The following is a 15,190-nucleotide window of genomic DNA, read 5'->3' on the forward strand; positions in this document are numbered from 1 at the left end:
GCGTAGCATCGAGAGCTAACGTTTCTGCAAAAAGACTCTTGGTGGAAAGCAATATAGAGCTGCTTAAGAAAGAGGTTTTGAGCATTCACACTTAGAGCATGAGAAAATAATAAGTTCTCAGGCTTGGAAAACGCTTAACCAGTACACCGGGACACTGTGTTTTTATGAAGACCACTTTTACGTACCTGTGTCCATCAAGCCTGATGTTTCCCACAAAATCGTACAGATGTCTGTTTGGACTTTCACATTCAATTCTGCCAGAAAGTCTCATCAAACTGTCAATGTCTTTTATATCTGATGTTGCTGGTAAGCCCTGTTTAGAAAATTTTAAATACGCAAAAGAGTATATTAAATGAATTGCGTGTGGGAGGGAAGGAGGGAGGAACGGGGGATTCTGAATTCACCTAGGCCTGAAGCTGTAAGAGATCCCACTATTTTATAAGCAAAGCTCCCCCCTTATACAATACTCTTTGCCAAATCATATTTAAGGGGATACCTTCCTCTCTGCTTGAGCATAGTGCAGCTTTTGTGAAAGTCTGAACACATATTTGAGACTATAAACTTTTCCGCAAAGATATTTTGAAGTCTTCAAAAATTATTTTGAAGTCTTCTTTTATTTTTGCTTCCAAAAATAGAATTAATATTTAGCACTATACAGTCTGTCTGCTGAATCTCAAAAAAGAGAATGCGAAACAAATAGAATCTGCGTCCAAAGAAGAGTCATTATGCTTCTGTTCTTCTAATCCACAGAGAAGGAAAACTCAAAAATAGTTCTTCCCTCTGGCCAAATAGATTCGACCAGCTGGAAGTGGACAGGCCCCTGCTTCCCCGGGCACGCGGAGTCTGCGTGCTAGGGTGACCTGCTTCCCCCACATCCAACCTTCCCACGTGTCATTTCCATCATTTACCTAGAACCCAAGAGAGTACGTTTTGTGAAGTCCCTTTATTTTTTTATTTTTTTTGAAGTCCCTTTAAACGATCGTTGCTTTCTGTCAGGGACGGTAGGTGAAGCAAACAGAGAAATCTAAAACTATTCCCTGAGATTAGTGAGCTTTTAAGAACAAGCAATGCAAAAAACTCTGTCTTTTCTTTTCATTTTTCATTTTTTATTTTTATATTTTATTTTTTTTTAACTCTGTCTTTTCAATACAGCAAAGCCAAATCATAATTTGGCCCAGGGAAATAGGGGCAATAAACAGGTGAACCCATGTCAAGGCACTTAGAACTATTAGTACTATTATCAGATTGTTGGCTACTACTACATAAAATACTAAAAATATTACAAGGAGTATCTAGATGATGGACCATATTTCATCAGGCAAATAAATCTGAGTCTTCCATTATACTTGAGGATACCTCTTCATAGTGGCTCATTGAGAAGGCATTTGCAATTAGATAGAATTACTTCAAGACAGTAACAGAAATAAAGCTCCTAATTTCATGTAACAAATCAGCAAACATCATATAAACCCGAATTAGATCTTACCTGCCTAATTTTCAGGTTTGTTTCACCATCTAAATTGGAAGTCTCAATGTAGCACATGGCCTGGGGCTCACTGTTGTTTAAAATTGAAAAGCAGAAAGATTTAGTGGGGGAAGGAAGCATAATAATAACTTATTTAAATGCCTAGATTCCCTGAAGCCTTTTGTTCTAAACAAAGCTCTAGCTCTCTAGTTTGATTTTCGATCTAATTGCTCATGTAGGACAACCCATGAATCCGCTTTTCAGCTAGAAGGACCCAAAAGCAATTTCCTGACCACAATCAGTACTGATCTTCAGGATAATGAAAATGATTAGATTTGTCATAGGATACTAAATTTGCTCATCCATACAGACACAACACAGACGGCATCGGAAATGTAAAGCAGTTTGTGTCCAGATTTGTCTCCAGCTCAAAAATATCAAGTGAGATTTCATGCTTGTAGCCCATGTATAAATTGATTAAGGAAAGTGTTTGATTAGAGGACTCCAGATTGCCGCTTGTGCAAACTTGCATTTACTACCTTTTAAGAAAAGATGAATAGGATCATATGAGTCATAATATTTACATTTGAAGGCTACTTTAAAAAAAACATATGAACAGATTTTACAATGAAAGAGGATATCCACTTTTCTCCTCCTATTTTTTTTTTGTTTTTTTTTCTGCTTCTGTTCTATTTCTTGAGGTCCTTCGAGAGATTCTCCTAGTAGAAAACACTAACACTAAAACCAGCCAAGTTGGCCATCCTACCCCTTAACCTAAACCTAGGAGATCCACTGCATGGGTCCCCACCAGAGTGGTTTTGGGAAGTCCAGTGTGCAGTGGCTGGTGAAGGGGTCGGTGTGCTCCAGTTTTATCACAGGTGCCACACCCTGGGCTGTTCATATCCTTTCCCTTCATAAACTGACTTGACATGCCCAACAATGATAGACAGGAGAATTTGCCTTCTACTTGTATAATAGGATCTTCAAGTATAAGGAAAAGTGTTCTCAAGTTATATCGATTTCATTAACACTTGGCTGTACAATAAGTCTAATTAATATCACATAACTCTGAACGTAATCTCAGATTAACATATGTATTCACAGGAAAAAAATGTGTCATTACAAACATCTGGAATCTTCTAATCAACTTTCAATTTGTACATGTGCAAAACACTCTATTCAAAGTTTCAGAAATGGGCCAGTAGCTTAGTTTTGTGGCCTGGAGGTTTGTGAAAAAGGCTGAAACATGGTCACTGATCAAATATTTTACAGATTCTTTTTATTTTCTTATTTTTTAATTTTTTTACAGATTCTTTTTTAAAGTAACTTTGCAAGTTCTTCAGTTTACTGTATGGATTTTCTGTTTTCCCTCCCATAAAGGCTGATGCTTTTATCCCAACTGGAGAATTTTTTCAATATTTATATTTTCACGCTATCACTTATTTAACATTTGGCTTTTTATTACTGTCACAGTAGTAATTTGGCTCTGGTAACTGCTGCTAATTTGTAAGTTATGTATACCTTTGAAACATAAATGGTTTATGAAATTATAAAACATATCTTCTGAATATAGAAGCACAATGAGAAGCAAATGCTAACTGAATGATTCTGTATTTTGGCAGTAAAATGCATTAAAATATTAGTGATCAATATATCCAAAGCCATTCTCACATTAAAATAAGAATAACATTCTGTTTTTGTTTTTTGTTTTTTTCCGACAAAGCAATTTTTCTAGGACTTTAAATGGCTGGGAAGTTAAAAAGTCAAATGGCTGACTTCTACTTGAAGCGGGGCAAATAAAAGGCATCCAAATTCAGAACATTCTCAATCCCTTAAGACAGCTGTTACTGAAGCAGTGCTTAATAGTGCACGAAAAAGCAGCAAGAAGTCTTACATGGGGAATCATGCTGGATAATAAATATTTCAGCAAATTACAGTGACATCCAAAATGCAAACCACAGAGAGGCAAAGCAGGCGTTTTGATTAGTAAGTGGAAAAATGAAACAAGATGCACATCACAATACAGACACTAGTGGACAGCTGAACTTTATTACAGTAACATGCACTTTGTCACGAGTTATAAGTGGGATAAAAACCGATTCCAAAGCATGCAGTACAAAATGTACAACATCCAGCTTGGTGCAGGGGGTCCTCTGTAAACCCTATATAAACCCAAATTAGAGTCATAATTGCTGAAGGGATTCTACAGAACTTATAGAAAATTTTGAATATAAGAATAAGACGAAATTTCTCAATTACTTCATTTCAAGAAAAGCTTCACACTGTTCATTCAAAAGAGCATCCTGGAGAGGTATTGGATTCCGCCTTCGTATTTAGGCATGTTGTTCAATACGAATATATGTTAATGATGTAGAGGAAATTAAAATCTGCCTTTACAGTCATGCCTCACAGACTCCTATTGATAACAATAGGAGCTGAATCTGCCCACTTGAGGGACAAACAGCATCCAACACTGTATTCATAAAAGGCCTTTAAAACATCAGTAAAATGTCTATCTCCAAGAAGTATAAAAATTTTTGTGTTTTAAAGGAAGAGATGTTGAACTCAACCATCTTTGGGTATAATTGTTCTCTGTTGTAGGGTGAGGATCCACATACACACATCCTGTACGACTCAGTGGTTCTAACCTTGAGGACAGGCTGATGAGATCTGCTGGGAGATGTTCCCCATTGGTCACTTTCACTATTTCCCCTACTGCCACCTACAGGTCCCAGTTTAAAATAATTAAAACGGAAAAAAAAAATGAAAAACAGAAAAAAGAAAAAAACCAAACAAATGGACAAAAGAGACAGAAAGTTTGAAATTATTATAGAAAATAATACGTGTTAATAAAAATGTCTAATGCCAATTTTTTCAAAATTTATTTTGATCAGGTCTAAAGGCACAAGAAAATGTGAAGGATTATTTGCTTTTAAGTCCAATTTTCAATTTTTAACATGGAAACTTTTGATTTGTCACAAGACTCTCTTATCAAATAAAAACAATTTTAAAGAGAGAGCTACTTTATCTGATAAATTTTCCTTTCTCCAATTCCTCACTCTCATGCCATCTACTGTCTGTTTACTCCCAGCCAAGAAGGAAAGAATTGTGGAAACCATGTTTTAGGCTTTTGAAAAACCAAGCATACTATACTAGTCCTCTGGGTGCCCCCCCCCCCCCCCCGCCCCGGCCAGTACAAGAAAAGAAAAAAAAAGTATTAGAAACTTTCTGATTCCAAAATATTTTCAAAGTTAACTGCATACATATCATTAACTTTAATGCAAAGCTATAAGGATACGGATCTTAAGATGTTAGAAGGCATAATTGCAGCCTTTTGAGTTGTTCAATAATTAACAAAAGTCTTGGAGACCTGGTGATGCCTGGTCTTCAAAGGGTAAGCCTTTGAACTCAGGGAAAGTTTCTCAGAGGGTGTGAAACAGGCGTTCCAGGAACCTGTGTGGACTCGGATTAACAACCTGAGACATTTAGCTCTATTTTATTCTTTCTCAACTCATATATGTATGTATTTGTTTGTCATACGCTAAAACCTCAGTTTCTTCACATCAAAGTGATAACCAATCAGACACTAAATTTCAATAATGTTCATGCTTTAATTTCAGACTGCTTCAAAGAGGGTGCACTCTTAGTAATTAATAATAGAAAAATATATGGAAATTAAAATATTACAAACTGTTGTTTATGCTTACTGTTAAAGGTGCTCACCTACAGGCAAAAGTCACCATGTCCTTATTTTGACAGTGTGGCATACTGAAGGTATTAGATGAGGGCTTAAGGATCTCAATGCTGACCTAGCGTTAGCTCAAGTTAAATGGCAAAGAATAAAACTTAAAGTCAAGATTCTGCTTTCTGTTAAATGATGACAAAAACTTCTATTTCTTTTTTGTTTGTCTGTTTGTTTTTGTTAAGTAGGCTCCATGCCCAGCATGGGGCCCAACGTGGGGTTCAAAATCACAACCCTAAGACCTGAGCTGAGATCTTGGACACTTAACCGACTGAGCCACCCAAGCATCCCAAAACTTCTACCTCTGTTTCTTAAGGCTAATGTAGGTTCACAAGAGTAAGGCAAAACTTTTTGAGGGGGGTGGGGAAAACCACCATGAAAAGTGGTATTTTGCCACTGGGATAGAAATATGTAACTGTAGAAACTGTATACTTTACTTTGAATTCTACTAAGTAGTTAAATGCAATGAAATCAGATAATGTTTTTAAAGATAATCATCTTTGGAGCCAGTTCATCTCTGTGGATGCTATATTAGGATACAGAAACTACTGGGGCACCCAGCTGGCTCAGTGGATGGTGTGTGACTCTTGATCTCTGGATTGTGAATTTGAGCCCCACACTGGATGTAGAGATTATTTAAAAATAAAACCTTGAAAAAGAAAAATATGTAGACACTGTTTTGATCGACCATATGCATAGCTACACTACAATATCTAAAAGTCACCACTGAATCTTTTTAATGTTGAGAACTCCTGGAAAAGTGCTCTAAACTTTAAGAAATTTGAGCATCAAGCTTTCTGGGAGACCTTGAGGTTGGACAGAGACAGATGAAAAATATTTTTAAAACTTTCCATCCATAATTAAGTATAAAGTCAGGGCAATATAATCAACTGTCTTCACACTTTTGAGCATATAAAAAATAAATACTGTAATTCATGGTTCGCATATATGATACTCTCTATGATAAATTAGGTCTCTATGATAAGATTAATCAGGAAAACATCATTACTTTCTTAAATTGCTAGAATGCTTTACTACCATTTTGAACTTCATCAGATGACATTCAGATGGTCAGTCATCTGTTACACTTATCAAACTTTTACTGAGTACCACCAAGTAAGTGCACATCGGTCTGCTGGCTAGACATTCTTAAAACTTAAATAAAAGATTACTGAATTTAAATAAAAAAGAGAATCAGAAGATAGTAGAGTTTGGTCATTTATTCCATCTTCCTCACTTTAAAAGATGTGAAATCAAGGCCTGAGAGGTTACTATTCTGTTCAAAATCATGACACCAGGATGGGTAAGAACCCTGGCTTAATGTCTTCTCCTGAGAAAAGCTTTCTCTAGTATCTGATGTGAGACAATGACAGTAAGTTCACTGTTGAACTTGTTCTCACCCAGCCACGTGTGGACCAGTATGTCTACTTCAGTTTTAGAACTTACCCTGATCAAAGATGTAAGCAAAGAAAACTAATAACAGAAAGGTTGATTTAAAAACATATTAATTTTAATTTTTCTGAAAACAACACCTATAGGTAAGTGACACAAAAAGCTCCCAACTATAAAATATGAAAGCAAAGCTACCCACAGTTACTCAACTACCCATAGGCTTACTTCTATAAATATCTGGATAACTCTTTCTTGCTCTGTTAAGTTTCACTAACTTGTTATATATCCAATCACTTTAAATAACGACCTGATTAAACAGATTTTGAAAAAAGGACACTGTCCATAATTATATGTGGATTTTACAAATAAAACTGTCCAAGGAAATGATGATAAACAACCTCTAAGATCTTAAAAAACATTTTTCTTAATTTATATTAGGACTAGTTTTACAGTTTTTAAACCCCAAACCATTTGAAAATCACATTCTTTAAAGGGTAACAGTGCCATATGTTCTGAATACTAATTCATGACTATCTTAAATATGAATAAGACAAAAATTATCTAAAATTCAGTCGTAGAAAGAACTTAAGAGAGCAATTAATTTTTTTGTTGGAAGAGTATGGCATTTCAAAAGGTATGACGACAAAAAAAAAATCATTCATCCATTCTCTTGTACTAATGCACCATAAAGATCAAGAAACTTTGAAGGGATATACGAATGCATCATAAAGGAATTTATCATGAACAAGGATTGCAAGGTAAAATCAATAGAACTCAATCCATGTATTATATAAAATAAATGACAGGAAATCTTAGGAGTTAGTGGTCCACAGAAAACGATCTGGACATATCCAGAGGGAGAGAGTAGACTCCTAACTGTAATTATAATTTTTGAATTACATGGTATAGTACCTATCACTTATTCTACATGGCAAGCATGAAAGAGTCCATTAAGTCCAATCATATTTTTTTAATGTTTAATTCAAAATCATTAGAGAGGTTTAAAATTCTTCGTTTATTCCTTATTTCCTTGGAGAAATCACAAGGTCAATGCAGGGTAGAGAAACCATCCTCTACACTGTTTGAGCATCAGTAGGTATCTCTACCTTGATGAGAGAAGTACAGTGTCAGCAGGTATATACTCTTTGCCTTTTATTATAACTATATCTCCAACATTTACCTGAAAGAAAACTGGGAATCGGTTAATTATCTGCATTGAAATATAGTTACAAATATACAACCCACTGTATTTAAGCATAGAATACAGTAAAAAATGGTCACTGGCAAACAAGAACCACTTATCTTCACAACATGGCATAAAATTATCTAGGAGTGAGGCCAAGGATGGGGCAGTCCTTTAAAATATGAACACTGTATCTTTGTTTTTATCAACTATAGGACTTATCTTAATAAATTCATCCATTTTATCCACTTAATGGACATCTCAACTTCTCATATTCTCTCTCTGTGACATAAAAATAAAAAGGAGGAATTTACCCAATGAGATTTTTTCCTTGTTTAAGGAAATCTCAATGCATCTGGAAAAAACAACTTTTATACATTTGATCAATACTCTTCACAATGACTGTATGAAATAGGTGTGATATACAATTCACAATTTGGAGAGGAAGAAATGATTCTCAGCTTCTAATTTATTTGCCTAAGATCATGGTAGGAGGAAGAGCTTACTTACACTCAAACCTCTACCTAACTTTCTGCAAAGCCTGATTTTGCATAAGTAACTATACTAAAATGACCCCTTGTATTTAAAAAAAAAAAAAAAAAGCCAAAAGAGCTTAACCCTTTCCTGGTTTTACTATACCGTAGCATTTTTGTGAGCAAGGCCTAAAGACAAATTAAAGATACGATAAGGCCAGAAACCCTTTAGAAGGGATTCAAGTGACAGGCTTGTCACAGAACTTTCAGCAAATGATATAACCCCAACTAAGTAAGGACTTGACCAAATTACACTGATAACCACTCCCATTAAATCAGGAAAGTGCCCTCGCTCTTAGCAGCCAGATAAACCTACGAATTCATTTCAATCCTTAATCGAGAGAAGGCTTCTTAGTTGTTAGATTCTTTTTATTCTTTCCTCTTCCTACTGTTCCCCAAACCCTAACATAACATTTTATTGGGAGGAAGGAGAGCACTGTCTTCAGTGGGAATCATAACCACAAAAGAAAATTATTTCAGAGACAGCCCACTGTAGTCTGCTTTATATACCTGGGGGAGGAACCATTAGGGAAGGTTGGAGGGAGTCTTCTAATTTATGGTATATATGCTGGTTACCCAGGTAGGGAAGCTCTGATTCAAAAGAGATGCTAGCTGAAATCTGGATGGTTTGAAATTGACAAATTTCGAGGGACCTTGGCATCAAACATCCCCTCCTCAAAAAAGGACAAATTGGAAAATTAAAAAACAACCAACCAACCCAGCAAGTATAGGTGTGATGTGGCCCCTTCACGTGTTGTCACATTCCTCTGACAGCACCCAAGATCAAGAAGCGTAAGGCCACTGGGGCATTTAGAGAGTGCGACTACCATTTAAATGTTCTTTCATCTTCTCTTGTGTGTTAATGTTTGTTCTCCAATTAGACTAGATACTTCAGAAAATTGAGATATTTGTCTACATGATAGCGTCAGAGATGAATAGTTAGACTTAAAAAAAAAATCCCTAAATTGATCCTACTGCTTTCCCACATCTTTATTCATTGTTAAGACAAAAGCAAGGCCTGCAGTCATTAAACTGAAGACTAAAACAACTATTAGCACCTTAGAAGGTATCACCTACTTGTTTCAATGGCCTGGGAAAACCAAGGGCTCACTGAGAGCTAAGGTAGTTCTTGCAGTGGTAGGAGGAGAGCAGGGAACCTACTCACTCCCTGCGTAGGATTCGCATGTTTTAGATCACTTTTGAAATATATCCAAGCGCCTCTCTTTCTTTTTTTGGTTCTGAGCTCCTTCTGTGGCATTCACCCCTTCCAGCCTGGTTTGCACGTAAGAGTAACAGAAGAGAAGATCAAGATGGCAAAAACTCCTCGACCACATGTTCTCATTTTAGGAACATCACTACAGAGGAGTTTTAGTTACCCAAATATTGGCATTAAGGAACTATTTAGGGCTTTAGGCTTCTACCTTGAGCCTTCTCAAATCACTGACACTAGTACCTACAACTGAGGATTATCAAAGTATAATAGGCTGATTTAAAAATATTTGTCCAGTTGTAGGCCCTGACATATTTACATTTTTAATAAGGAATTTTTAAAGATATAAATTCTTAATCCAAAGAAATACATTTCATGGTGGAAATTTCATGCATTAAAGCGACGTTAGAGAGTGACTGGTACACCTGCATAGAGCTCGCCACTCTACTAGGCTTCTCTATAAAACCAAGGACATTGGGTGGACTCTATGATTCCTTCTAAGTTCTCCACCTGCTACTATCTCCAAAGCCTGGGAACAGTCTGAGCTGCATCTCAATATGAAGAATCGGACTTTGTGGTAAGGGCAGTGAAGACAGTAGCTCACATGTCAAGAGTAGAGATGCAGTGCCTCGTATGGGGCTTTGCAATCACAGTACTTTCTTTGAAAACCAGACACTGGCAATTTAACCTTAACCAACAGAGCAAAGGCTTCGGGCAACACCGGAGGGATGAGCTATTATGTCTGAGAGCTGAAGTCTGCCCGTCTGTGAATAACTGGATGTCGGCTGTGCAAATTTGTAGGTCCTCTGAGGACCATTAAAAGGCAGCCGCAGTAGCCGCACATTCAGGAAAACAAAGAAGGCGGGCCCTGAACGAAGGCCCACTTGCACTAAGGTTGATCATATTACCTTGGCATGAGGATCAGACTTTTGGTTTCTGTTTATCGATCTTATTTTGGATTGCACAAAATACGACAAAGGCTATTTTGTCGTATTTTGAATAGTTAGACTTAAAAAAAAAATCCCTACAATCTGGCGAACCCAACAGGCCTGCCTGTTCAGCGTTCCAGAAACCCAGGTGTACTTGGCTGAGGTCTAGGTGAACAGGGCTCTGTTCTTTCCACTTATGTGTAGACTTTGTGACACAGGAGCCTTCGTAGGTCTTGCTTGCTGCAGTGAGCTCAGTGCTTGGCACACGCACTCCATAAATATTTGCTGAATGAATGGTATAGAATTTCTCTGTGATGCCGCAGTATTTGAAATCACAGCTTTTATACATCACAAAATGTGCCAGAATGGAAAATGCCATAATTTAAAAAAATGCTTTCCCTGTTGTTGAATATCTACATAGTCTAACTTTTCATTACTATGAATAATGTCATAGTAAACATTTTAATACATGTGCAAATATTTTCCCCCACCTCATGATTATTTTCTTGGGATAAATTCCCAGAATCCCCCTTTTATGGTTCTCAACATGAAGACCCAAACTGCTAATCCATGACAGTACATGAATGAAATAGTCCATAAAAACAAAAATTCTGATGTGGAAGTAAAGTATAGCAAATGAGACGTCACTACGGTTTAAATCTGCCACTTTCATTACTAGGTTATACTGAGTCTGGTTGCTTATTTTATATCTCCTTGCTTACTCCCAACTTTTATTTCCTATTTATATAACATTTTCAATCTTTTGTCATATTTGGTACAACTATGATCTTCCATATGGTGCCTACTTATTTGTGATAGTTTTTGTTCTGTAATTCTCTTAAATTTTATATGATCAAATTCCAGAGAGCTTGAAATCTTGCTCTCCTCCAAATAGTTATTAAAGTCTTTATTCTATTTGTAGGTTTTTCAAAACCAATGTTTTAACATTTGACTTTAAGCCAGTTGGAATTTATTTTAGCATGGGATGTGACTTTATCAACTGCACTATTTCTTGGAACTGCAAATCTGTCATCCTAACATTGCTTATTAAATAATTCTTTTATTAATGATTTTCTCTCTTTTATCACACATTAAATGAGCTTTATTTCAGGGCGCCCTAGCCCCTTTTCTTCCTTTCTATTTTTACTCTGTCGATGCCTACTTTTGCAACAGATCCACACCAATTTTAGTAACTTTTGCTCTCCATTTTATGCATCCTTGCACACCGTTCATTTTCCCAAAATATTCTATTTTCTCAACTGTTTACCAAAATATTCTATCTTCTCAACTGTTTATTTTTGAAATTAGGATGAAAAATTTAGTCAACTCTGAGGAAAAGATAATAATTTCCCTGGGATTATATCAATACTTTGGAACAACTGGTATTTTTAGTTTCTAGGAATATGACATATTTGCCATTTTTTATGAATCTTGAACACCTAAAGTTTTGATGTTTTCTTTATGAAGGTCATATACATATTTTAAATTCATTTATAAGTATCTCTCATGCCACAAGGAATGAGACCTTTCACTGTATTTTTCTAATTTGATAAAAGAATGCTGTTAATTTTTGAATATTTTTTTTAAATTTTTTTTATTTATTTATGATAGTCACACACAGAGAGAGAGAGAGGCAGAGACACAGGCAGAGGGAGAAGCAGGCTCCATGCACCGGGAGCCCGACGTGGGATTCGATCCCGGGTCTCCAGGATCACGCCCTGGGCCAAAGGCAGGCGCTAAACCGCTGCGCCACCCAGGGATCCCAATTTTTGAATATTTATCTTAAATTCATCATTGAACCAATTTTTATTAAGTTTAGTACCTAATTATTAATTCTAGCATCTCGTATTAATTCTAAGTATCTAATTCACATTATTAAGTAACATCAGCTCTTTTTGGCCGGGTGACTTTTGTCAACACTTTCATTTTTATCCCCGAGTCTCTCAAAGCGGGATGCGCAGGTAAGGTGCGGCCTTATCTCCTAGACAACGAAAACCGCCAGCATTAGGAGTAATCACGAGCTGGTAACTTTTTGTCTGTGAAAAATTGGAAAAGTTACAGTAATCCCCTCAATCTTGAAATAATGAAATAAAGTTACAGTAAGCCACTCATAAAATATGTATATGAATTTAGGAAAATAAGCCACTCTAACAGGTTACCTTCAGAGTGAAGTTGTCGATCCTTATCTCCTGACTTTATGACTGCTTATTTTTTGAACAAGCACTCTGGGTAAGATGGTAAGAAATCGCTATCATCAGTTTATTAGGATATGTGTTTATGCTAATTATCCTGACAAACCCAGTAAGTGAAGAAATTTCTTTTGGAACAGTTCTTTGAGCATTCTCATTTTTTAGCTTGCTTCTCTGAGAGGTGACTGTCACGGGAATAAAGAGAGCACGCTCGAGGTATTTTCCTCTTTGTTACTTTTATGTCCAAGACCAGAGAGAGAGAGAGAGAGAGAGTAGTGAGTTTCCAAACATCTAGAAAAGGAGATGTCAATCTCTTGTTCTGGCCACTGATTTAAAATCAACAAAAATGCAATTACCGGAGAGGGAATCCTACGCCTGCAGGGACCCAAGGTAACTACGGACATCTCAGGGCTGAACTAGGGGCATGGCCTTTAACCTGCGAGGAAATCCTGGAGGGAGGTACGCTGACTGCGCCACACCTCTGCTGTTCCCGGCAATCTCCGAAAACAAAACCCCTTGGGTAGAGTGGCCTTGTCTCCCAAAGTCTCACCAAGTCACAAATATTCAGGTGTGAATGACCAGAGGTCACGGTCTTCCAGGACTGAGGGAGAACTAGTACCAACCGCTTACCTTTTGAAACTGAGGTCTGAAAAGCACTTAGATAACACTTGTTAAATTACGACTCGGCTCACTGAGTGTCACGTTACGTGTTCTGTGAGCGAATTAACCTCTTGATATTATGAAACTGACTTCCAGCTCATTAGAAAATGATGTTTAGTTAGTAAGCTTTTTCTTTTTTTTAAGGAATTAGCAGTGTAGTCATAATATATGAATTTGAAATCCAATTTGCAAAAGAAATATCAGAATTCTGATTTTTATTTTTACTTGGACAGTAGATGATTAAAGTAAAAAGTTTCAACAGAAAACAGTCCATGGTTAAATGAAATCTATGAAAATAGTACTCAAAATATACTATGAAAAAACAAAGAGTTCTAAATACTACTTTTCAAGTCTTTCTGGTATAATGCAGAACTATTAAATGGAAGTGAATAACTGAAGTCTCCATGTATGTTTACAACATTAATTACTAAATAGCTTTCATATTAGAATTCTTGATATTTGTTTATATTATATACAAAAATTACATCTACTAGAGTACATATCTATGCCCTTCTGGAACAAAAGAAAAATCAATGCATACCTTTTCCCAGTGCACAATTTCCCAAGCACCATTTCTCAAAACTGGAAAGAAAAAAGGTGACATTTTAAACAACATTTTTACTACTTACCAAAAGCCTGCTTCTGAAGAAACAATCATTTTAAATGGATAGCCTCAAAAACACTGAGTAGCAGCAATTTTTACAGGTCTAAAAATTAATTATGACAGCAAAGATGTACGAAATTATACAAAGAATTAGAAATGACCAATGCACATTTTGGATCCCACAATAAATTATTACATTACTAGCAGAGGGCCATCTCACTGGCACTACAAAGGCTTTCTTCACTACACAAAAGAATTATAGGCCATGGCTGGAGGAGAAGAAAGCCATAAAATGATGTGAAAGGGAGTGACAAGTTCAAAAAACATCTCAGAAGCCCTAATAGTAGCAATGTTAAAAAACAACAACAACAAAAAAAAAGGATTTACAATCACTGGAGAAACAGATTTCAAATTGGCTGGTAAGAATTGAACACATACACAGATAAAGAATCTGCAACCTTTAGTTTCAGAACAATACAAAATGCAGATGTTTCCATATTTGGTTTACCAAGAAGAAATGAAAGAACCTATTATTAAATTATTCTAGAGGGGTCTTTGGTGCTGTATTTCTTCGTCACAGCTGAAGAGTTGCTCGGTACACCTTTTTTCCTTCCCTACCAGTTGTCTGGGGCATAATACTGAATACACCACTAGACACTAAAAGATAAAAAAAAAAAAAAAGAAAAAAAAGCAATATAGGCAATAACATGAGGTAGAAAGCACAGCACTTAGTACTTAAGAAAAGGAGTAAGTTGATGTTGGTTGACAAATTGTCCTGACAGCAAATTTCATGAGGGCAAAGCTAGTATTTGCTCCGTTTAATACAATATTCCCTGGAAACAGCACGGTCCCTGGCACCAAGCAGCGATTCAGTAAATCTTTGCAGGATGACTAATTTATAGGTGTAAAACATCAGATTCATTTTTTTTTGATATCAGAAAACATGAAGCCTGAGCCCTCAAGTAAATCATCATAATAATAATCTCCAAAATACCAAATAGCAAATCTAACATTAATTTCGCACCAACTGGCCTTGCAGTATCACAGGATACATTATTTTAACATGAATGCAATCTTCTTTGTGTTTCCAAATTCCCTGAGCACAGCGCTGTGCCTTATTCATCTCTCCATAAAACCTCCCACCGCAGAAGACACTGCGATGCTTGTCATCCAAATGAGCGAAGTGCACTAATGAACATCCTGTGGTGCGTTTCGGGGAATCAGCTTCATTAGGTTAAAAAAACAATAATTCCAAGCTGAAGCACTAACAGGAAAGTGTTTCC

At 36.3% G+C, this 15,190-nt stretch overlaps 1 protein-coding gene across 6 annotated transcripts in view; it reads right to left on the reverse strand.

Annotated features, from left to right (window-relative positions):
* The window catches only part of ATP8A1 (ATPase phospholipid transporting 8A1), a 224,355-nt gene that overhangs the window by 153,396 nt on the left and 55,769 nt on the right, over window positions 1-15,190 (reverse strand). For 3 of the 6 annotated variants that reach the window (XM_038555963.1, XM_038555961.1, XM_038555959.1), the window contains 4 exons: window positions 13,845-13,885; window positions 4,114-4,187; window positions 1,487-1,556; window positions 186-313 (listed from right to left, as the gene is read on the reverse strand). In XM_038555963.1, coding sequence (XP_038411891.1) covers window positions 186-313; window positions 1,487-1,556; window positions 4,114-4,187; window positions 13,845-13,885 — 313 coding nt within the window. Of the gene's footprint in view, window positions 1-185; window positions 314-1,486; window positions 1,557-4,113; window positions 4,188-7,705; window positions 7,780-13,844; window positions 13,886-15,190 lie in introns of all 6 variants that reach the window. The other 3 variants (XM_038555960.1, XM_038555962.1, XM_038555964.1) reach the window with 2 other exon arrangements.

Source organism: Canis lupus, chromosome 13 (assembly GCF_011100685.1).
Source record: "Canis lupus familiaris isolate Mischka breed German Shepherd chromosome 13, alternate assembly UU_Cfam_GSD_1.0, whole genome shotgun sequence".
NCBI classification, from domain to species: domain Eukaryota; kingdom Metazoa; phylum Chordata; class Mammalia; order Carnivora; family Canidae; genus Canis; species Canis lupus.